The sequence below is a fragment of the Marmota flaviventris genome, chromosome 8, assembly GCF_047511675.1.
Source record: "Marmota flaviventris isolate mMarFla1 chromosome 8, mMarFla1.hap1, whole genome shotgun sequence".
Classification (NCBI taxonomy): Eukaryota; Metazoa; Chordata; class Mammalia; order Rodentia; family Sciuridae; genus Marmota; species Marmota flaviventris.
In genome coordinates, this window is record NC_092505.1 from 125983027 (window position 1) to 126007584 (window position 24558).

At 39.7% G+C, this 24558-nt stretch overlaps 1 protein-coding gene across 1 annotated transcript in view; it reads right to left on the minus strand.

The window, feature by feature from the left end:
• The window catches only part of Pccb (propionyl-CoA carboxylase subunit beta), a 60701-nt gene extending 40364 nt beyond the window's left edge, over positions 1-20337 (minus strand). The window contains exons 1-5 of the mRNA XM_027933686.2: positions 20116-20337; positions 17445-17564; positions 15660-15728; positions 12704-12760; positions 10428-10541 (exon numbers count right to left, since the gene is read on the minus strand). Coding sequence (XP_027789487.2) covers positions 10428-10541; positions 12704-12760; positions 15660-15728; positions 17445-17564; positions 20116-20298 — 543 coding nt within the window. The 5' untranslated portion in view covers positions 20299-20337. The remainder of the gene's footprint in view (positions 1-10427; positions 10542-12703; positions 12761-15659; positions 15729-17444; positions 17565-20115) is intronic.
• Between the last annotated feature and the right edge of the window lie 4221 nt (positions 20338-24558).

Here is a 24558-nt window from a genome sequence, read left to right on the forward strand (position 1 = left end):
CAACTAAAAAATATTTTTAAAAAGAAAGAAAGAGGGGCTGTAGCTCAGTGGCAGAGTGCTTGACTAGCACATGTGAGGCACTGTGTTCGATTCTTAGCACCACATAAAAATAAAATAAAGGTATTATGTCCATCTACAACCACAAAAAAAAAAAAAAAAAACAGCAGCAGCTCATGATTTAAGTAGGGCAGATGAAAGAAAAGAAAAGGAAAGGAAAGGAAGGAAGGAAGGAAGGAAAGAAGGAAGAAAAAAAACATGAACAGAACTTCCAAGAAATATGGGATAACATGAAAAGACCAAATTTAAGATTTATTGGGATAGATGAAGGCATAGAGTTACAAACCAAAGGAATGCACAATCTTTTCGATGAAATAATATCAGAAAACTTCTCAGAATGAAATGTAAAATCAAATACAAGAGGCTAATAGAATAGTAGAGGATAAGAAAGGCAGCAGAATACAACAGACACTAGTATGGCAATATGTAAATCAATGGATGTGCAACTGATGTGATTCTGCAATCTGTATATGGGGTAAAAATGGGAGTTCATAACCCACTTGAATCAAAGTGTGAAATATGATATATAAAGAACTATGTAATGTTTTGAACAACCAACAATAAAAATTTTTTTTAAAAAGAGGCTAATAGGACCCCAAATGTGCAAAATTACAACAGACCCATATCAAGGCACATTATAATGAGAATGTCTAGCACACAGAAAAAGAATCGAATTTTAAAGGCTGTGAGAGAAAAACACCAGATTACATATAGGGGGAAACCAATACGGATCTCAGCTGATTTCTCTACCCAAACCTCAAAGCTAGGAGGTCCTGGAATAACATATACCAAGCTCTGAAAGAAAATGGATACCAACCAAGAATACTATATCCAGCAAAATTAAGTTTTAGATTTGAAGATGAAATAAAAACCTTCCATGATAAAAATTTTAAAAATTTGCAACCAGAAAGCCTGTACTTCAGAATATTCTCAACAAAATACTCCATGAAGATGAAATGGAAAAAGTGAAAATCAGCAAAGAGAGGAACTACAGTAAAGAAATAGTCAATCAAAGAGAAATTAATTCAAATTAAAAACTAGAAATAAACCAAAATGACCAGGAACACAAATCATATCTCAATAATAACCTTGAACATTAATGGCCTAAATTCATCAATCAAAAGACACAGACTGAGGCTGTGGCTGTGGCTGAGGTAGTGTGCTTGTCTAGCATGTGTGAGGCACTGTGTTCAATTATCAGAGAGAAAGAGAGAGAAATAAGGTGGGAGGGGGGAAATCCACTGACAACTAAAAAATATTTTTTAAAAAAAGACAAACTGGCAAATTACATTAAAAAACAAGACCCAACAATATGCTATCTCCAAGAGACTCACCTCATAGGCAAAGACATCCACAGACTGAAGGTGAAAGGTTGGGAAAAAACATCCCTCACATGGACCACATAAACAAGCAGGGGTTTCTATCCTCCTATCAGATAAAGTGGACCTCAAGCCAAATTTATTTATTTATTTATTTATTGGTTTGTTTATTAAATATATATATATATATATATATACATATATATATATATATATATATATTATTTTTTTAGTTGTAGTTGGACACAATACCTTTATTTTATTTACTTATTTTTATGTGGTGCTGAGGATCGAACCCAGAGCCTTGCATGTGCTAGGCGAGTGCTCTATCCCTGAGCCACAACCCCAGCCCTGAAGCCAAATTTAATCAGAAGGGACAAAGAAGGCCATTCATACTGCTTTAGGCAATTATACATCAACAACACATAATAATCATAAATATTTATGCCCAAACAACGGGAGCATCTATGTACATAGAACAAACCCTTCGCAACTTCAAGAAACAAACAGACCATAACACAATAATGCTAGGGTTGAACATTTTTATCCATATATATGAATACAAATGTGAATATAATTGTAAAAATATACATGAAAATATTTAAATGGATATGGATTTGTATATAGTTGTTTTTCTCTTTTTTTAACAATGTTTGTTTGCTTGCTTTTAATTTTTTTTAGTTATACATGGACACAATATCTTTATTTTGTTTGTTTATTTTTATGCAGTGCTGAGGATCAAACCCAATGCCTCACATGTGCAAGGCAAGTGCTCTGCTATTGAGCCACAACCCAGCCCCTAGCTGTTTTTCTTTTGAGAAGGATGTTTACAGTTAGAGTAAAGATATGGTATATGCTCATGTAACTAAACATATATGAAAATTTTATGGGTAGGATTTGGGTTGCTATGAGGGTACATTCATATATATGTATAAATGTATATAAACATATATGGAATATATATGTGAACATATATACAGACATTCATAATATTAAATTTTTGTTTAAAAGGCTCACGATTATGGGTAGGGTTAGATTTAGTTCCGAGTTACGGCTTTGGTTTAGAGGACAGGTTAACCTTAGAACATATATATCAATATATATGAATATAAATATGAATGTAGAGGTAGTATTATATATCAAAATATATATATTCATACATATATATTTATGTATATATACTTTTATCTATGGATTTTTTGAATTAATGTATTTATTCTAATTAGGTATTTGTGATAACAGAATGTATTTTGATTCACTGTACACAATTGCAGCACAATTTTCATTTCTCTGGCTATACACGATGCAGAGTCCCACCATATGTGCAGTCATACATATACCTAGGGTAATGATGTCCATCTCATCCTACCATCTTCCTTACCCCCATACCGCCTCCCCCTCCCTCCCCTTTGCCCAAAGTGCCTCCATTTTTCCCATGCCCCGCCCCATTATGGATCAGAATCCACTTATCAGAGAGTATATTCGGCCTTTGGGTTTGGGGGATTGGCTTACTTCACTTTGCAAGATATTCTCCAACTCCATCCATTTACCTACAAATGCCATAATTTTATTCTCTTTTGATGCTGAGTAATATTCCATGTGTATACATACCGCAGTTTCTTCATCCATTCATCTATTGAAGGGCTCCTAGGTTGGTTCCACAGTTTAGCTACTGTGAATTGAGCTGCTATAAAAATTGATGTGTCTGTGTTACTATAGTATGCTAATTTTATGTGGTTTGGGTATAGACCTTGGAGTGGGATAGCTGGGTCAAATGGTGGTTCCAGTCCAAGTTTTTCAGGGAATCTCCATACTGCTTTCCAGATTGGTTTCACCAATTTGCAGTCCCACCAACAACATATGAGTGTGCCTTTTTCCTCACATCCTCGCCAACACTTATTGTTGTATGTATTCTTGAAAACTGCCATTCTGACTAGCGTGAGATGAAATGTTAGTTTCAATTTGCATTTCTCTAATTACTAGAGATGTTGAACATTTTTTCAGATATTTATTGATCAAATGTACATCTTCTTCTAAGAAATGTCTGTTCAGCTCCTTAGCCTATTCACTGATTGGGTTGTTTGTTTTTTTAGTATTAACTTTTTTTAGTTCTTTATAAATCCTGGAAATTAGTGCTGTATCTGACATGTTCATGGCAAAAAATTTGCTCCCAAAATGTAGGCTCTCTCTTCACCTCATGGATTGTTTCTTTTGCTGAGAAGAAGCTTTTTAGTTTAAGTCCATCTCATTTTTTAATTCTTGATTTTATTTCTTGTACTTTAGAGTCTTATTTTTAAGGTAAGCAATATTGTTATATTACGTGTAAAATCTGGGTAATACTCTGGAAATGAGTTCATATATAAAATATTCATGGGTTTTGATGTGAATTTATGAACTTATATTCCCAAATATATAAGTACATTCCTATAAAATGTCATGTTTTGTATGTATAGAGGTTTCTCTAAGGTTACTGGTGTAAGCAAAAGTTGACAGGACTAATATAGAAAAACAGAGTTAGTTTAGGGATTAAACATTTTTATCCTTACACAGGAATACAAATATGACTACATACGTAAAAATATACATGAAAATATTTAAATAGATATAAAATAATAATTATTTTCCTTTTGAAATGAATGTTTACAATTTGTTCTAGTTATAGTTTATGATTATGTAACTGACTACATATGAAAATGTATGAGCAGGAATTTGGTTGCTGTTAGGGTATATTCATATTCATATATATATTCGAATGTATACAAACATATATAGAAATATACATGTGAAAGTATATATGGATATTCAAACTAAAAAATAAAATAAAAATCAAAGGGAGGTCAGTAGAGGAAAGAGACCACGGGGTGGGGAGTGGAAAGCAAGGGGGAAGTGCTGGAAATGATATTGGCCAAATTACACTGTCCTGTTGTGTGCATGTACAAATATGTAAAAACAAATCCCATCATCATGTACAACTATAATGCACCAATAAAAATGTGGAAAGAAAATAAATAAATGAACAAATATAACAATATATAAATAAAAACAGATTGGCAAACTGGATTTCAAAAAACAACCTATGTGTTGTTTACAAGAGCTCCCATTCAAGATTTTCAGAAAACTTGGAATGGAACCACCATTTGACCCAGTTGTCCCATTCCTCAGCATATACTCAAAGGACTTAATATGCACACTAAAATGAGCACACTACAGTGATTCGGCCACATCAATGTTTACAGCAGCTCAATATACAATAGCTAAGTTATGGAACCAACCTAGGTGCCCTTCAACAAATGAATGGATAAATAAAGTGTGGTATTACTCAGCGATAAAGAAGAATGAAATTATGCCACTTGCCTGTAAATGGATGGAACTGGAGACTATCATGCTAGGTGAAATAAGTCAGTCCCAAAACACCAGAGGCAGAATGTTCTCTCTGATATGTGGATGCTAACTCACAATAAGCCAGAGGAGACACACACACACAGAAGTTCACTGGATTAGACAAAGGTGAATGAAGGGAAGGGTGTTCGTATATGAATACACAACCAGTGTAACTCCACATCATGTACAACCACAAAAATGGGAAGTTATACTCCATGTATGTTTGATATGTCAAACTACATTCCTATGTCATGTATAAAAACTAAAAAAAAAATAAAAATAAAAAAATTTATTAAAGTTCAACTTCAAACTCTTCTAACTATAAAGATTTTGGCAAAATTAAGTCTAGCTTTAATAAAGTACATTACTAGGCATTAATGTAAGCTTGAGATAATACAAAAAAAAGAGCTCCAATTCAGATATAAAGACACAAGGAAAAAATTTATGTCTTATGCAAAGGGTAACAAAAAATAGAGCTATGGTGGCTACATTATTGCCAGACAAAGCAATTCTAAATCAAAAAGCTTACAAAGATATTACATACTGACAAAGGTTCAATATGCCTAGAAAATAACAATTACAAAAAAAATAGGCACCTTTTGTCTTAAATTTAGCATTTAGTTCTTCCCATTACTATGTTCAGATGTCCATTCTGTTATAGTCTTTTGAAAAGAAAACATTTTTTGCAGTATTACATAAATAAAGGTTAGCAAAATTTTCAAAATATATATAGCACCCAACAGAGCCCTGAAGTAAAAGCTGACAGAACTGAAAAGACAAATAGACATATAATAATAGTTGAAGACCTAACACTCCAACTCTAGTAATGAACAAAAAGAAGATTAATAAGGAAATAGCTGTAAATATACATATTAGGAAAAAATTGCCAATCAATAACCTAGCCTTCTACCTTAAAAAACTAGACAGAGTAAAACAAACTGAACTCAAAGCAAGCAGGAAGAAGGAAATAATCAGAGAAGAAATAAAATTGAGAATAGAGAAAAAGGTTGGTTCATTGAAAAGATCACCAAAATTGATAAACCTTTAAATAGACAAAAATAAAGGAAGGAAAAGAAAACCACATGCTACTAAAGTTAGAAATGAGAGGACACATCACTATAGAATTAAAATTACAAGAAAATATATCAACCACTGTATGGCAACACATTAGATCACTGAGCTGAAATGGACTAATTCCTAGAAAGACAAACACTACTAAAACTGAGTGAAAAAGAGGAAAATCTGGTAAACCCATACTCTTATTACATAAGAGTAATAACTTCAACAACTACCTACAAAGAAAAGTCAAGACCCAGATGACTTCAATGGTGAACTGCACTAAACATTTAAAGAATTAGAGGTTGGTGGTATAGCTCAGTGGTAGAGCATGTGCTTAGCATGCATATGGCCCCCAGAACCAAATTTAATAAAGAAAAAAAAAATTCACATCAATACTTTACAAGTTCTTCTAAGCAAACAGGAGAGGAGGCAGCAGGGCAGTTTAAGGATAGTCTTAGATCAAGCCAGTTCTCCCCACTTTCTCCCTTGTAATGCTCAGGAATAACTGTTGAAGGTACTGGGAATGCAACATCCTGGGATAAGGAATATACAGAACATCCAGGCTCTGTTCTAGTCCCTAGAAACAGGCTTTTCTAAACACTTTAACCCAGCATATCACATGGCCAGAGTATAAAACCCAGGGGAGTCGGTTTCCTGCAAGCGGAGCACATACGGTCAAGGCTCCATCCCACCCACGCAGCTTTCCTGTTCCTTGGGGACTAGGTCTCAGTAAAACCTAGGCTTCTGCTGCCTACCTGTAAGTAATAAATCCACTTCATGCAACTTGTGTGTATGAGTGTTTTGTCTTTCCAGACTCAGACGAGTTGGTAACCAGTACACAGTGAACCTAATGCACAGAAGCAGCACTTCTCTTTTGATGAGGTGAGAATTAGTCAAATGCCAAAACCAAAAGAAAATGTCATAACTGTAGACAGGTTTATCTTCTATTAATATCAATTCAAAAGGACTCATCAACATACTAGCAAACAGAATCGAGCGCCTTACAAAATTGATTACACGCCATGACCAAGTAGGATTGATCACAAGAATAAAAGGTTAATTTAACATTCAAAACTCAATTAACATAATAATAAACGGTATTATTTGAAGAAAGGACAAAAGCTACATAATTATCTTGCAGATGCAGAAAAAGCATCTCACAAAATCAAACACCCCTTTATGATAAAAACACCCAACAAATTCAAAGTAGAAAGGAACTTCCTCAACCTAAGGAAGGACATATATATATAACAAAAAACAAAACCAATAGTTAATATCATTTATATATTTTTGGGGGGTACCAGGGATTGAACTCAGGGGCATTCAACCACTGAGCCACATCCCCAGCCCTTTTTTGTATTTTATTTAGAGACAGGGTCTGACTTGCTTAGCACTTTGCCATTGCTGAGGCTGGCTTTTGAACTCGTCATCCTCCTGCCTCAGCCACCTGAGCCACTGGGATTACAGGCATGTGCCACTTAAAGGTGGCATCATACTTAAAGGTGAGAAAATGAATGCTTCCCCCATAGATTGGGAACAAGAATGTCTGCTCTCACAACTCAACAGTATACAGCAGGTTTTAGACAGAACAATGAGCAAGAAATAAAAGAAGGCCAGATTAGAAAAAAATTAAGACTATCTCTATTTGCAGAAGACATAATCATGTATATAGGAAAGCCTAAGGAATATGCACATACAACTCCTACTAGAAACATATTAGAGCTAAGGTGATAGGGGCTTAGCCCACTAGTAGAGTGCATGCTTAGCATGCACAAGGCCCTGGGTTTGATCCTCAGCACCAAAAATGAAAAAGCTAATAAACATGTTTATCCAGGCTGTAGGATATAAGATCAATATATAAAAATCAATTTTAATTCTATATAGTTGCAAAAATTAATCCAAAATGAAATAACTCCAGGCCAGCTGGAGCAACTTGGCAAGACCTTGTCTATAAATAAAATACTGAAAAGAAGGGCTGGGGATATAACTCAATGGTGTGGAGCATGAGTAAGGCCCTGGGTTCAATCCCAGCATTGTAAGGGGAAAAAAAAAAAGAGAGAGTAAAACACCTAACAAACAAAAAGAATTGCAAGACATGAATGTTACACATTACAAAATATTGCTGAGAAAAATTAAAGACCACTTACTAAAATGGAAAAACATTCTGTCTACATGGAGTGGACCAGTCAATATATAAAGATGCAAATTCTCACCAAATTGATCTAGACTCAATGCAATTCCTACCAAATCTCATCAGGAATTTTTGTAGAGTTAAAAACTGATCCAAAAATTCACATGGAAATGGAGGGGACTCTAGAACAGCCAGAACAATTTTTTTTAAATATCTTTTTAGTTGTAGTTGGACACAATACCTTTATTTTATTTATTTATTTTTATATGGTGCTGAGGATCAAACCCAGTGCCTTGCACATGCTAGGCAAGCACTCTACTATTGAGCCACAACCCCAGCCCCAGAACAATTTTTATGAACAACATAGTTAGAAGATTTTACCCAACTTCAAAACTTCTATCAAGCAATAGTTATCAAGACATTGTTTCTCTCAAGTAAGGAGGAGCATTCAGATGAAAGAGTCAAGAATTCAGAAAGAAATCTTTACATTTATGATAAACTGATTTTTTGACCAGTGTCAGACAAAATCAAATGAGGGAAAAATAATTATAAACAGTGGTACCTGAGAGTGAATTTAGAATGTTATGTCACATCATCTATAAAAATGACAAGCCATCATATACCTTATGTAAATGAGCCAAATCTATAAAACTCAATTAAGAAAACATTGGGCAAAATCTTCATGACTTTGTTCTTACAAGTCACAAAAGAAAATATTGATAAGTTGAACTTTAAAATTTAAAACTTTTCACTTTAAAAGTCATCTTTAAGAAACTAAAAAGCACTTGGGAGGCTAAGGAGGAGAATGGAGAGTCTGAGGCCAGCCTGGGAACTTAGCAAGACACAAATTGTATCTGATAAAGGACTTATATTCATAATACATTAAGAACTCTAACAAATCAAAATTCCAATTACAAGCCAGACACACACCTGTAATCCCAGCAGCTTGGGAGGCTGAAGCAGAAGGATTATGAGTTCAAAGCCAGCCTCGGCAACTTATCAAGGCCCTAAACAACTTAGTGAGACCCTGTATCTAAAGTATAAAAAGAGCTGGGGATGTGATTCTGTGGTTAAGCACCCCTGGGTTTAAGCCCTGGTACAAAAAAAAAAAAAAAAATTCCAATTACAAAATGGGCAAAAGAAGACTCCCAAATGACTAACAGGTACATTAAAAGATACTCAATATGGGGCTGGGGTTGTGGCTCAGTGTTGCTTAGCATGTGTGAGGCACTGGGTTCAATTCTCAGCACCATATAAATAAATAAATATCCATCAATACTAATAAAAACACTTTTTAAAAAGATACTCAACAGGGCTGGGGATGTGGCTCAAGCGGTAGCGCACTTGCCTGGCATGCGTGTGGCCCAGGTTCGGTCCTCAGCACCACATACAAACAAAGATGTTGTGTCCACCGAAAACTAAAAAATAAAATATTAAAAAATTCTCTCTCTCTCCTCTCTCTTTAAAAAAAAAAAAAAGATACTCAACATGATTAGTCAGCAGGGAAATGCTATTAGAACTATACTGAGACACCACTGCACACCATTTAATTGGCTTAAATCAACACTTGACATTACCAAGTGTTGGCAAGGATATGGAGAATCTGCAACTTTTAATACACTGCTCATGACAACATAAAATAGTATTTTCATTCTGAGAAACAATTTGGCAATTTCTTTAAGAATTCCATATAAACTAATAAAACCCAACAATCCCACTTGTAGGTACGTCCCTCAATGAAATGGTCTGAAAACAATCCAGAGTTATACACAAATGTTCACAGTTCATGAAAGCCAAGGAGTACAAAAACCCATGTCCATCAGCTGTGGTATAAACAATGTGGAAAACATACAATAGAAGAATTCAACTCAGCAATAAAAAGCAATGAACTCCTGCACGTTACAATATGAATAAACCTCTTAGAACATGATACTAAGTGAAAGGAATCAGATGAGGAGACTGGAGAGACAGAAAGATGAACAATAGTTCTGAAGGCCCAGGTGGAGGACAGATGTAAACAGGCAGGAAGATAATTCTGAAGTGAAGGAAAGATTCTAAAGCCAGATTATGAATGGCTGTACAACCCTAGAACTTTTTTTTAAAAAAACATTGAATTCTATGATTATACTGGGTAGATATTTTGGCTTTTAAATGATAATCTTAATGAAGCCAGTTTTTAAAAATATCTAGGTCACGGGAAACGAATTAAAACTAAAGAAACTGCACCAGATTAAAGACCACACCTAGCTCAAGTGCTTTTTCTTCTACGAATGACATTTAACTAATTGTTTTCCCCTTTGAGTAGCCCTCTATCAAGAAAAAGGAAACGCTCCTATCCCCTCTTGCTTTTCCTTCTTCCCATCCCCAGTGACACAGGAAGGAGCCACAGAACAGACACAATGGGGCAGAGAACAATGGGAAGAGATAGGGAAGCTCTGACCAGGACTTGGCTTATACAACTACATCCTGTATTTTCTCACCAGGAAGATGTCTGCGTATCCAGCCAAGGACTCCACTCCCTCTTGGATCCGTGCTCCCCCAGAATCATTCAGCCCAATCACTGGAGCCCCCACTGTTATGGCCTGGTCCATGATCTAAGACAGCAGAGAGACAGCTTGTGAGACAACTGCTCTTATTATCAAAATCAGCATGCAGTGTTTTCTGAAAATGTTCTAAGTGTACTTTTCCAGACAGGAGGCATTAACTCTGGTTTCATTCCTCATGACAAATGGGTACCTTCAATGAAAGACAAAGGACCAGATATTTAAAAGGCTGATAAAAGTCCACAAATACCCAAGAGCCAAAGCACTCCCAATTATCAAGGGGTAAGATAGCTCATGGCAGCTACTTCTAGAACAAGAGGCTTAAGCTGTAAATTTTCAGCAGTTTTATTCCCAGAAACACCATGAAAGAACTGATGGACAGAATGGCCAAGTGGCATTTTCATGAAAGCAGATGTTGATCCATCTATTAACCTGAGGCCAGATCAAGCCTGCTTTTACTTCTAATGTGACAGATTTTCCTCATGGGTCAGTAGCTCTGACAGCATAACGAACAACATCCCTACATCCCTTGACAGGTTCACAAAGCTCATTCAGTTCCATTATCTTATTTATCCATTATAACACGGGCACTAGAAACAGGAAAATTAGGAAGGTTTAAAATTTAAGTGATTGCCCCAAGTTCTCAGGACTCAGGTAGGACAGGACAATGTCTAGAACTCAAGTGATCCATTAAAGAAGGAAGCTCTGCCCAGTTATAGGTAGTTCAACTTTTAATACCAAAATTCTCCAATTATGGGCCACACTTTTATTCCTCCTTGAAGCATCTAAATTCTAACAGGTTTTTCTTTGCACCCTCCAGTGCTAGAAATCAGACTGAGGCCTCCAGCACCATGTCCTCATTATGCCTTTTTTTTTTTTTTTTTTTTTTTTTTGGTACAAGGGATTGAATTTGGGACAACTGACAGAGAGCTACATCCCAGGCCTTTTTGAGACAGGATCTTGCCAAATTGCTGAGGCTGGACTCAAACCTGCAATCCTCCTGCAGACTACTGAGTAGCTTCTATTACAGGCAAGAGCCACCAGGCCCAGCTCTTGCCCTGTTCTCCACCTCTTAGCACCTGGACTCCCACCTAGACCTGAGGCGCTTTACTAAGGGCCCTCAGAACGCCAAGGGGTGAACATATCTCAGTGGTCTATGAAATTAGATAGAAAAAAATAATAATCTTCAGTATTTCCTTCAATTATGAATACAGGCAACAAATCACAATAGTTTTAGAAACATGTCACTTTGTCATTAATGGAAGTCAGATATTTTATGTTCAAGTTGTTATAGATAAACTAAAATGTCATTTTCATTCAAGCCTACCATGAAAATATACCAATTATTTGATCGACTGCTAAATCTTCCTATTTGATGCATCACAAATATGGTTTTAATACATTTATATTTTATATAGTTTATATTATATATTTTATATTTTAATACATTTATATTTTAAATACATTTTCTTTGCATATTTATTTTTTAGTTGTAGATGGACATAAGACCTTTTTTCTAAATTTATTTTTATGTGGTGCTGAGGATCAACCCAGGGCTGTGCATGTGCCATGTGAACACTCTACTGCTGAGCCACAACCCCAGCCCCAAATACTTTTTAATACTTTGTAATCTTACATATTTTAAATTTAAAAAAATGAGCATCCAGGCTTTACCAGACCATCAAAGAGATACATGTCACAAAATAATATGAAGAATCCCTTCAGGTTGCACACAGTGGTGCAGGACTATAATCTCAATGACTCAGGATCACAAGTTCAAGGCAAGCCTCAGTAATTTAGCAAGACTGTGTCTCAAAATTAAAAACTCAAAAGGGCTGGGAATGGGGGCTAGGGTTGTAGCTCAGTGGTAGAGTACTTGCCTAGCCCATGTGAGGTACTGGTTTAGATCCTCATACCACATAAAAATAAATAAATAAAATAAAGGTATTTTATCTATTTATCTATCTACAACTAAAAAAAAATATTTTTTTAAAAAAGGGCTGGGAATATAGCTCAGTGGTAAAATGCTCCTGGGTTCAATTCCCAATACCAAAAAAAAAGAAAAAGAAAAGAAATCTTTCAGCTCAATGCCACCTCTTGACAATTCTGCCCCAGGCCAAGTACCCAGCTCAATGTCTAATACACTCCAAATACTCAATATGCACTATAAACTGATGTAAGTACTGGATTTATTTTCAATATTAAAAACTTACTTTGCAGATCTTTTGGGCATGTGCTCCTGATAGACTGCCTCCAAAAACTGTAAAATCCTAAAAAGAAAGCACAATTCAATCAACAAGTAAAATATAACTGACCAGAGATGAAGACCCAGAAGGAAGAAACAGAAAACTCACAGAAAGGTGTGTGTATGTGTTTGCTTGAGCTACTGGGGATAGAACCCAGGAGCACTACCACTGAGCTATATCTCCAGCTCATTTTATGTTTTATTTTGATACAAGCTCTAAGTTGCCCCAGCTGGCCTGGAACTTGTGATCATCCTGCCTCAGCCTCTCCAGACACTGGGATTATAGGCATGCAGCACTGTATCCAGATAGGAAAGTGTTTTTAAAGGAACTTCAGAAATTGGAAAAAAAAATTAAAAAGAAAAACAGCAATGAGCAAATAAAATACCTTAAAGGGAGTTCATGTATCATCAAGAGCAAAAGACTTCACCTTCACTTTAGGAAAAATGCAGTTTTGAGAAAATAGCTTATGCAGAATTAACCCTAATATCAGATTCCATGGGTGTCAAATAAGCAATCCATCTCTAGGAAACGTGCTGCTTTGACAAGTCAGGAGGGGAATAGTGAATCAGAGCCCTTGCTGCCTCCTTGGCTTGTGGACCTTCACGTGTAAAGGGCTCCTGGGTACGTGGCCTCCCTCCCCAAACCCCACGGTCATGGGGAACTAAAAACAGAATTAGCCCAGGAGGACAAGAAAAGACGAGGAGACAACAGCAGAGTCTGAACAACCCCAGGGGAACTGAAAGCACAAAAATACCTGACTTCATAGGAGGAAATGGAAGCCCACCTATCTGCAGAGAGTGACCAAGGAAAATTGGGGTGGGAGAGGATGGGGCTGAAAGAAGAGGTTAACAGCGGGCTGGGATTGTGGCTCAGTGGTAGAATGCTTGTCTAGCATGTGTGAGGCACTAGGTTCGATTCTCGGCATTGCATATAAATAAACAAAATAAAGGTCCAAAAAACATAAAATTAAAAAAAAAAAAGAAGAAGAAGAAGAAGAGGTTAATAGAAAGTCTGCGTGAGAGGGGCTGGGGCTGAGGCTCAGGGGTAAAGTGCTCGCCTAGCATGCATGAGGCACTGGGTTCAATCCTCAGCACCACATAAAAATAAAATAAAGATACTGTGTGTCCACTTAAAACATAAATAAATAAATATTAAAAAAGAAAGAAAGTCTGTGTGAGATGGTCCCCTTCACCCTGAAAGGAGGAAGGCTTATTTCTCCAGAGAAATCTGGACTCACAACCATGGGTGAGATTAGGAACCTGTATACTGAATGAGCAAGTGCCAATCCAGGCCTTTCTCCAACAACACACCAAAAGCTAATTATCAGGCAAGAGACTGAGGCTACCTCTCTAGAAAAACAAACGCCCCAGAAAACGCACCTACATATACTAACATCTTAGAGATCACAACAAAAAAGGTGTCTCATCCCTCCCTCACTATCCTTCAGGGCCTATTTCAAATAGGGCCTATTTTCCCTGAAACTTTCCATGACCCTGGATAGGATCTTCTCTCATCTTGAGTCCACAGCATTTGCCTGGAACCTCTCTCACCCTGCTCTGTCCTCTGTCCCATTCTACCCACAAAGTGATTTGCTTCTTCAGGGCCAGGACCCTGTCTCAGGCATCCTCCTCACTCCCACTTACCCATGGGCTCAATAGTATCATTTTGATGAATTTTTGTATCTACTCAAGAAGGTAGGTAGAACACTATGTCCAGAAAACACAAGAACTTCCTTTGTTCTAGCTTATCTTTTCAATGGTTCCTTCCATATGAGTTTTTGCTCAGCTTATACACATTGCAAAAAAAAAAAAAAGTAATTCAATAAGTACCATTAAATACAATAAATTTAAAATTATCCAAACATACCTAGTTTAATATCAAGCCCAGAAAACATTTTAGTTTCCTAGATAAGCTACATAACTAAGTCTATGAAAGAAACTAAACACTTAGAACTATATACACATTTTTATCTGTGGAGGGAAAAAAAATTGAATTCAAAATAGTCCACTAGGTATTCTGTTAGTTTCTTCTACTGCTGTACAAAATTAAGCTCAAAGCAACACAAGTTTATTATCTCACAGTTCTGTAGCTTAGAAGTCCTACATGAGCCTCACTATGGGCCTTACTGGGCTAAGATCAAGTCCTTGGGAGGCTCCAGAGGGAAATCTGTTTTCTTACCTTCTCTAGCTTACAGAGACAGTCCCCATTCCTTCACTCATGGACTCCTTCCCCTTTACCTTCAAAGCCAGTGTCAGCAGGACACAACCTCACATCACATCACTCTGACCTCTTCCCTGACCTCACTCTTCCATTACAAGTACTCTTGGGATTATATTGGGCCCACCTGGATAACTGAGGCCAATTGTAAGGTCAGCTGATTAGCAATCTTATTTCTTGTTTGTCATGTAAGGTAACACATTCACAGGTCCCTGAGATTGGACAACTTGGGCAAGGGCATTATCCCACCTATGACATTCTCCTACAGTCTCAATGTGACCAAACTATATCTGTCCTTATGCAGTCCGACAAAATCCTTTAAGCACTTCAATGACAGCCCAAATCTCAAGAGTCCCCTGGTTGAGAGTCAAGTCCCCTTTGCCCAGATCCACTCTTGGATCTATACACATTGTCCAGGACACAGATGCCCTCTAAGCACATACCCAACACTGTCAAGAGGAATTTCTCTTGGGGAATAAACTCCTGGTTCGTGGAACAATTTCATACAAGCCTACTGCCCTATGATCTCCCCTCCTCCAAGCAAATACAGGACTCCTCCTTAGAACACAGACATGTGAAATGAAAAACCCCCAAATAAACCCCCAAACTGTGAGCAAGATCTCATTCTCCAAGATTGCTTTGTTTCATATATTTTGTTTCTGGCTCTGCCCCCAGGAAAGCTCAGCCTGTTAAGATTATAAAATACCTGACTGAAGATATAAACCAATCTTCCATTGATTCGGCCCCGGCCAGTGACCACGCTATCTCCAGGAAACTGCCAGAGAAATGGAAAAACAAAGGTTAAAAAAAAAAAAAATCCAATATTTCTTTTAAATTAATTTGGCAACTATGCCTTCTGAAAGACAAACAATTTAAACAAAGAACATGAGGAAATCCCACCCCTCTTCCCTGGCTCTGCAACAAGTACTAGGTTACTGCTCCATCAACAGGAGTAATCTTAGGCTTCATCTTCCTTCTTACAAGCAAAATAATTGGGCTGGGGTGTAGAGTGCTTGCCTAGTGCATGCACAAGGCCCTGGTGAATGTTCGAGGTCACTAAAAACTGAGTACCTGCCAGGTGCAGTGGCGCACACCTATAATCTCAGCAGCTCAGGAGGCTGAGGCAGGAAGGTTGAGAGTTTAAAGCTAGTCTCAGCCAAAACGAGGTGCTAACAACTCATTGAAACCCTATGTCTAAATAAAATACAAAACTGAATATCTTTCATGGATATTCATCCCCCACCCACCCCCCCAAAAAAGGCAAAATAATCAAGAGACTCCCTAGGGCCACCATTGCCAGATACTCATGGGAAGAACAAGGGATACATAAAGAAACATGGCAACTTCTCCAAACCAAACCCTCCTACCCCAAACCTTAAAAAAAGCAAGCCTGCCATTTTGCATGGAAACTCAGTAATCAGTGTGGCCCACACGGAGCCAGTTGGTTTGGTGCCAAGTTTATAAATCTTTGGTCACAAATAGCATATATTCAGAAAACTGGATCAAAATTAAGTCCAGGGCTGGGGATGTAGCTCAAGCGGTAACGCGCTTGCCTAGCATGCGCGGGGCACTGGGTTCTATGGAATGTGAGTGGGCTGCTAGCAACTTGTGCAGTAGACTCAGCACCACATAAAAATAAAATAAAGATGTTGTGTCCACTGAAAACTAAAAATTAAATATTTAAAAATTCTCTCTCGGGCTGGGGATGTGGCTCAAGCGGTAGCGCGCTCGCCTGGCATGCGTAGGTACGGCCTGGGTTCGATCCTCAGCACCACATACAAACAAAGATGTTGTATCTGCCAGTAACTAAAAAAAATAAATATTAAAAAATTCTCTTTCTCTCTCTCTCTCTCTCTCTCTCTCTCTCTTTCTCTCTCTCTCTCTCAAAAAATAAAAATAAAAATTCTCTCTCTTCTCTCTCTCTCTTTAAAAAAAAAAAAGTCCAAATGACTCCATGCATCCATGAAAGATATTCAGTTTTATGTTTTATTTAGAGACATGGTCTCATTGAGTTGCTTAGCACCTCACTTTTGCTGAGGCTGGCTTTGAACTTGAGATCCTCCTGCCTCAGCCTCCTGAGCTGCTGAGATTATAGGTGTATGCGCCACCCAGCAAGTACTCAGTTTTTACTGACCTCAAACATTCAGCATGACAAAAGAGGCAAGTGGGCAGTATTTAGGGGTTCCTGATGCTTAGTTCTCAGACCATAACATAGCTAAAAGACATTCCTCATGACCCTCCTTACAAATTTGACATATACTAGCAAGAATTGAATCCTCAACCAAAGCCCTAGGAAATGGGCTTGAGTCCACTTGCACAAGTTTTACAGCAATCCACTCACATTCCATCTGCAAGGGGAAAGGTGATGAAGACCCTGGAGACCCCAGCAGTACTTCTCCATAGGACTTCCCAGAAAAGCTTTGTAGATTGATTGCTGTAATGGGAAGGGCAGCAGAGCCTATGATATTCATATCTCTACTTGAATAGATACCTTATTTTTATCAGCAGCCATTCCAAAATCTGCACATCTGTGTTCCACAAACATATCGCTCTCAACAAAGCTGCCAGGGTCCAGCAAGAGACTGATCCGCTCCCTGGCAGTGAGCTTTCCCTGAAACACAACAAAGATCACTCAGTGATGTCATTGCGGACTTAGTGTTTTAATCAGCTTTTTTGCTGCTGTGAACAAAAGACCTGAAAAGAACAATTTTAGAGGAGGAAAAGTTTATTTGGGGATCATGGTTTCAGAGGTCTCTGTCCAAGGTGGCCAACTACATTGCTCTGGATTCAAGGTGAGGCAGAACATCATGGCAAAAGAGTGTGGTGGAGGAATACAGCCCAGAAGATAGCACCAGGATGCAAAGAGCGTGAGCGTGTGCTCCCGCACCTAAGCTCTACTTTCCAGGAACAAAATATGTATACCAAAGGCACATCCCCTCTAACCACACCCTACCCCTGCCTAGTTACCACCCAGTTAATCCCAATCAGGGGATTAATGTACTGATTAGGTGAAGGCTCTCATAACCCATAATTTCACCTGTAAACTTTCTTGCATTGTCTCACACATGAGCTTTTGGGGGACACCTCACATCCAGACCATAACAGTAAGTAAAGTAAGAGCTGTTGGCCAAGACAAGGTTTGCCCCTTCATGTTGATGTGAAAGCCTCCATTGCATCTGAAGTAGCCAAGGTAGACAGGTGTTATTCATAGCCTTTATTTCAAACAATGAGGAAAGCAGGGTAGAGATAGAGTGCTGTAGGAGCCACCTGACAGCAGAAGGTAAATAAGGAAGGAGGAGGAGGAAAAGGTGAAGAGAAACAGGAGTAGGGAGAACCTGACCCTGGAACAAGATAACTAGTTCCATTAACAGTGGAGATCTAAGGGGCCTTAAGAAGAACAAAGAAAGGGCTAGGGTTGTGGCTCAGTGGTAGAGTGCTCGCCTAGCATGTGCGAGGTCCTGGGTTCGACCCTCAGCACCACATAAAAATAAACAAACAAAATAAATGTATTGTATTGTGTACACATAAAAAATAAATATAAAAAAAAGAAGAAGAATGAAGAAGCAGAAGACAGGAAACCAAAGCAGGCTTAGTGAAAGTCAGAGTCCATATTCTCAGGTTTAGAGGCTCCTTCTAGGGAAGCCTACAGGAGTTCACCAGGCTCAACCCCTCCCTCCTGTCCTCAGGCTTCCACCCCAAGGGCACACAACTTCCTGGTTCTCCTCCTGCCTCCAAGATGGGCTTTTCCTTTTCCTCTTACTACCCTACATTGGGAACCCTGCTTAGGGACACCACAGTGTGTATGTGTTGGGGTGGGGGTTGCTGAGTAAAATGGAAATGGGGCAGAGTGCTAAAGAGCTCATGTGAGAAGTTAAATAAAATAAAATGCTTCTCAGAGTTGAGGTTAAAGTCATTACTCTACCAAGGGCCTCCACTCCTTGGTCTCCCAAAATCTCAACAGAAGCCAAATATCCTGATCCACCATACTTCCCCCACCAAAAAAAATCTCAAACTGGCTATTTTTCCCCCTTAGGAAAAAAGAAGCCAAAGCCAGTAAGGGTGTATTAAAACAAACAGCCAATCCTTTACACTGTTGTGTAAAGCAGAAGTCTGGGGGATAACAATTTGGCAATATATACATATACAGAATTTTTAAAATATTCATACCCTTTGACCCACTAATTCCATTTCTAGGAAATCTACCCTATGGAAATAATCCAAAAATAGTTTAACTGCGGGTGGAAGCCTGCCTCATGACTAAATAAATCAGTTTGGCAAGAGGAAAACAGCTCTGGAGGCTGCATCTTAACCAACAGCAGGATCTGCCTGGGAAGGGGTAGAGAAATGTTCCAGGAAGAAATTGTGCAATAGGGCCGACAGAAAGAGGGTTCAGGAACACTGACAGGCCTCTCCAGAGGTTGAACTAAACAGCAGCCTTTCTTCGGCTAAATGACCCACACAACTGATCTCTTGAAGGTCGACTGTGATTCTCACCTCAAAACCTGGGCGGAGGATGACAATGCCTAAGCTCTCAGTCCCAGAGTAGCCTGCACATCCCCAGAAAAGCTGCCTGCTCCCTATCCATGCTGTGACCCTCAAGATGCTGACCTGGTCTTCTGTGCCACAAGTTCCCCGAGCGCTCAAACACTCCACGCCAGGCTAATGTGACCAAGTTACTTCCCCTCCCACACGCCTCGATTTTCCTGTTTTTACTATAAAGAATGAACCTGACACCACTCTTTCACGGGGCACGAGAAGAATAAGCAGATCTTTTTAATTGACTGTCGTCGCTTCCCTATGTCTACATTAACAATAAGATGGGGGGGCAGGATTATTACCATCTTCTATTTAAGGTAAATTGATTCCTACAGACTAACTTTTGCCCAAAAACTTTATAGTTAAGTGGTGAGCTGGTTGGAGCCCATCCAAGTCGGTCTAAAATTCCAAGGAGATGGCAGCGTGTGACAAAGCCCACAGAGGATCATTCTGGTTTTACCCGCCGCCTGGCGAAAAAAGCCAGGTTCTCCAGGTGAACGTTCTCGCCGCGCCCCACCCGGCACGACGCGGATTGGCTGGGAGGCCTCGGGCGCTGCGAGCCGAGCGCGCTGTGATAGGTCGCCCGCAAAGGGGCGGAACTCGCTCAGCCAGCTGTCTGGACTCACTCGCTTATGCTGCGCATCGATGCGATGCTGGCCTCCTCCCAGCAGCGCGGCGCGGCGTTTGTTTTCAATACGCTCGTTAACGGAGACAGGCTGGCTGCAGAGGCTGCGGATCGCAGTGCGCAGACCACTAGCTATAACGCTGAGCCTTGCTCCGGCCGCCGCCACCCTCATTGCCGCCGCCATATTTGCTCTGCCGTAGAGCCTCCGAGCGGCGCACTTGAGTACGCATGTGCAAAAGGCAGGGACACAGCGGAGTTTGCGCCTGCGCAGCGTCAGTAGGACGTCGGGAACCTGGAGGGTGGACTCCAGCGCGCCCTTGAGAATAAGGGCTGCCAGTTGGAGCCCCAGGCTCCTACAGGGTTATGCAGACAACAGATATAGGATAGGCCCTCCGATCTTGTGTCCGCTTGGCTACGCAGAGGAGGGAATTAATTCTTGCTTTTCTTAAGCCATGTAGACCCCTAGCTTTGTCGTCCTACTTCCTCCAGAAAATGAATAGATGGTAAGCTTTAACCAACATTTATTGAACCCTGTGCCATGGGTTATCTTTGGCACTTTCCATGCACTGGTTTGTACTAATGCACAAATTCACAGAAGAGGCTAAATGAAGCACAGAGAGGTAGAGTGATATGACCTAGAGCCAAGATGGAAGTTGTGGCAGAATCAGGATTCAGACTCAGAAACATTGTGCCCAGTATTGAGCCCAGAACCCTTAGCTTATAATGAGTGGGTCTCTAAGAGGACCCTGGTTTTTAGCGGGAGAGATAGATATTGATGATACTCGGTGGCACACGCCTGTTATCACTCGGCTTGGGAGGCTGAGGCAGGAGGATTGCTATTTCAAACCCAGCTTCAGCATCTTCGCGAGGCCCTGTCTCTAAATAAAATATAAAAAAGGGCTGGGAATGTGGCTCAGTGGTTAAGTGACCCCTTGGTTCAATACGTAGTACTAAAAAATACATTTAAATTTTTTAAAAGATAAGGTAAACTTTTATTCAGGAGCATTGTGGTGGATGAAAGGACGACTGCAATGGGGTTTTGCAGTGGCAATAGATTAGGCTCAACTCCAAATATAACAAAGAAAAGGGAGGATTTATAGCTAAGGAGCAGGGTGGAGGGTCAATGGATGGAAAATTACTAAGAGGAACATCAGGGATAGGGGAGAATCTGGCTGAACTTATCATTCTTGCTGAAGGCAAGCTAGGGTTGCTTACACATCCCCTGGGGGATGGTGAAGTATGCACAACCTGATCAGATACTAAGGTCAGAGGATTCTAGTTGAACTGACCTAACAGGATTCTTGTTAAAACTGGACTCTATAGGGAAGGACATGGGAGCCCAAGGTCAGCTTTATTCAAAAGAGCTCAGTAAAGCCTGACCAAAGTTTGATCAAGGAAAAGAATCTTCTCCACACAACAGCTTCAGCACCACCTGGGAGCACGTTGGAAATGCGAACTCTCAAATGCTCAGACTTCATTGCAGACATAATGAATCAAATTAGGGTTGGGGCCAGTGATCTGTTTTAGCTGATGACCCTTAGTTAATTTTTATGCTTGCTAGAATTTAAGAACCACTGCTCTAGGGATTTGAAACGAACTGTGGAGAGTTTGTCCATCTCTTTCCCCAGCTAACAGGCAGGTCTTTGAGGCAAAGTACAAGGTGCATATTTCTCATTCTTAACCTCGAAAACTGCTAATGTTGATCATTAACCCTTCCAAGATCCAGCTCACAGCGAGGGCCTTCATAAAGTCCAAATTCTGGCCTGAGACTTTTTAACATTAATGGTGTTCAGTTAAGCATTTTTGAGCACCTATGTGCCAAGAACTGAATATCACTAATTGTGTTTCCAGAAGTAAGAATTGTGCTCTTAGATACACATGGAGCTGAAGGTCAAAGGCCTGAAGTCTTCTGGCTAGACAAAGCCCACCTACATCTGTCTGGCTCCACAGTGGTACTTTTGGTATTTCATTTGTGTCCCTGCTTTAAGGATCACACCAACCTAGAAAGGGAGACAAAAATTGACCATGAGAAAATGGGAGAATTTGAGCAATACTGAGTGTGTCAAGGAAAAGAATCTGAGAAGATAACTGCCTGCCAGGAACAAGAACAGTGTGAGCAAAAGCCTGGCATGTTCAGATTCATACTCATACAGTTGGTTGTGTACCCAGCTTTTAGGGGAATGGAGGTAAATGAGACTGGAAAGGGACAATGAAATTAGATTGTGAAGAGTTTTGCCATCTCCTGAGTTGGGACTTGATTTGGGCAAGGGACAGTGGGACCCCTTGTCCTACAGCCTTGTAGGTTCCAACTCTAAAGCTCATCCTGTGTCAAGACTGGTTAGCTCTTCCCAGCAAGAGGGAAGGGACTGCCCCCAGCTGTGGACCCTGTACTTGGAACAAGGTTAAACACATAGGAGGCCTTCACAATACATTTGTGAAGTTAAATTGAGCTAACAAATAAGCAAGTGCACATGGGTCTGAAGGTTTTACCTACTCCTATACCTGCTTTCAGGCTCTAATTAGGTGTTATCCCCTCCAGCCAGTCTGTCCTGATCCCCACTCTGCCTGGGTAGGGTAAGCATTGGTCCCTTAGGGAAGCAAGGGATTTTTTTTAACTTAAACCAGTTCTTAGCAGAAAGCTCAACACAGAAGGGTTCACTGAACCTAACTGCTCTGTCTAACTAGTCCTTTCTCTCTTCCCTTCCTCTTTCTCCTTATATTAGTCTGTTTTTCATTACTATAATGAAATGCCTAGGGTGGGTACTTTATAAAGAAAAGAGGTATATTTTGGCTCACAGTTTTGAAGGCTAGAAGACAAAACAGCTTGTTAAGAGCCCACAAGGTTGCATCACATCATGGCAAGAGCATATTTAATCTCTATGTGGTCTCTCTCCCTCTCCTTAGAAAGCCACTGGAATTCAATCATGGGGCTCCTCACCGCAGGAGCCACTTCCAGAGGCCCAACCTCTAAACCATAATTAAGTTTCTCTCCTCTTAATACTACTGATACATGACTAGGGGATTAAACTCCTGTGTGAGTTTGGAGGGCACAAATCATATTCAAACCACAGACCCTCTTCCCCTTCTTCCTCGCTGCTCTAGTGGCTTACGGTGGGCATTCCATAATTTTGTAGACCTGCATGTCCCAACCTGGGATTGGGTGGGAGGGCTAAGGGAAGGGTTGAACTATCCAGGAATTACCCTTTGACTTGATCTGGGTTGTGTTCCTGTCCTTAGTCCTCCTCTGTTTTGAGTTATTTCTCCACTGTAAGACAGAAGTATCACCATGATCTGTATTTAGTTTTCTTTCTTTGTAAGACAATAGAGCTAAAAATGGAGTCAGAATACCTGGCTGCAAACCTTATTCCTACTCTGAATTCCTAGGTAACAGGGTAATTGGCTTCTGAGCCTCAAGGCCCTGTGTAAACATGAAGAGTTTCCATGAAGGATAGTCTTTGAAACCCCTGTGTTCTGACCTCTCACCCACGACTTAATGATAAGAGACCAGTCATTCAAGCCAGACCATCCTGAGTTCCAGCTCTTTCAGTGACCACTGTGTGCTCTTGAATAATTTGGCCTCAGTTTCCTCTTCTATAAAATGGGAATAACAGTTCTATTTCATAGAGTTTTAAGGTTTAAGTGTGAAAATGTCCATAAAACTCCTAACATAATGCCTGGCAAATGTGAAATGCTTGTTAAATGTTACTCACTAGATTAGCAGTGGTTTTTTTTAAGTAGTCTTATCCATCTGAAATTCTTATGAATACTCTTCAGAGTGGAAGGAGGGTGATACAATTCATGGTATTTGTTTACATGGTTTTGTTTACCTCAAGGAGTGAGGGTGGACAGTGCAGTGAGATTTTTCTGGTCACTCCAGCCTCATTAGTGACTGCTTTCAGCAAGAATGAGTATGATGGAAAGAAGGAGCAAATGGAACAAGTCTCACATATTTAGTCTAGGGCTTCAGAAGGACAGCTGCCAAGAGGGGAACTAAGCATGCAAGAAATCAATTAGGGGAACCACTTGTGAGAGGAAACGTGGCACAGTGGAGAGCTGGGAGAGCCATCTGGTTGCAATGCAAGCCTGACTTCCAGTGGCAAAGAGGGAAGGAAAGTGGGTGGGACCTTCTTAGACTCCTGTGCAGTTTTAAGTTCAGCAAAGCCTTTGGGGAGTCCTAGGGCCAAAGCATTTCTGCTCCTCTTGGGTTGGGAGCCACCAGAAGAAGGTGTGGCCTCACTGCAAATTCACAGTAAATTCCAGGACAGCAGCTGGGGCTGTTGGTCAGTTCTGCTCCATGCAATCCAGGTGTCTTCTCACCAAGTTTTGAGTGCTTACAAGGAAAGGGAATGAGAAAGAGGAAATTTTGGAGAGCAGTTGCCATCCACATGGAAAGAAAATTTTTAAGATTTTTGTTGTGCATTAGTAATGCCCTTCTTGCCTTGAT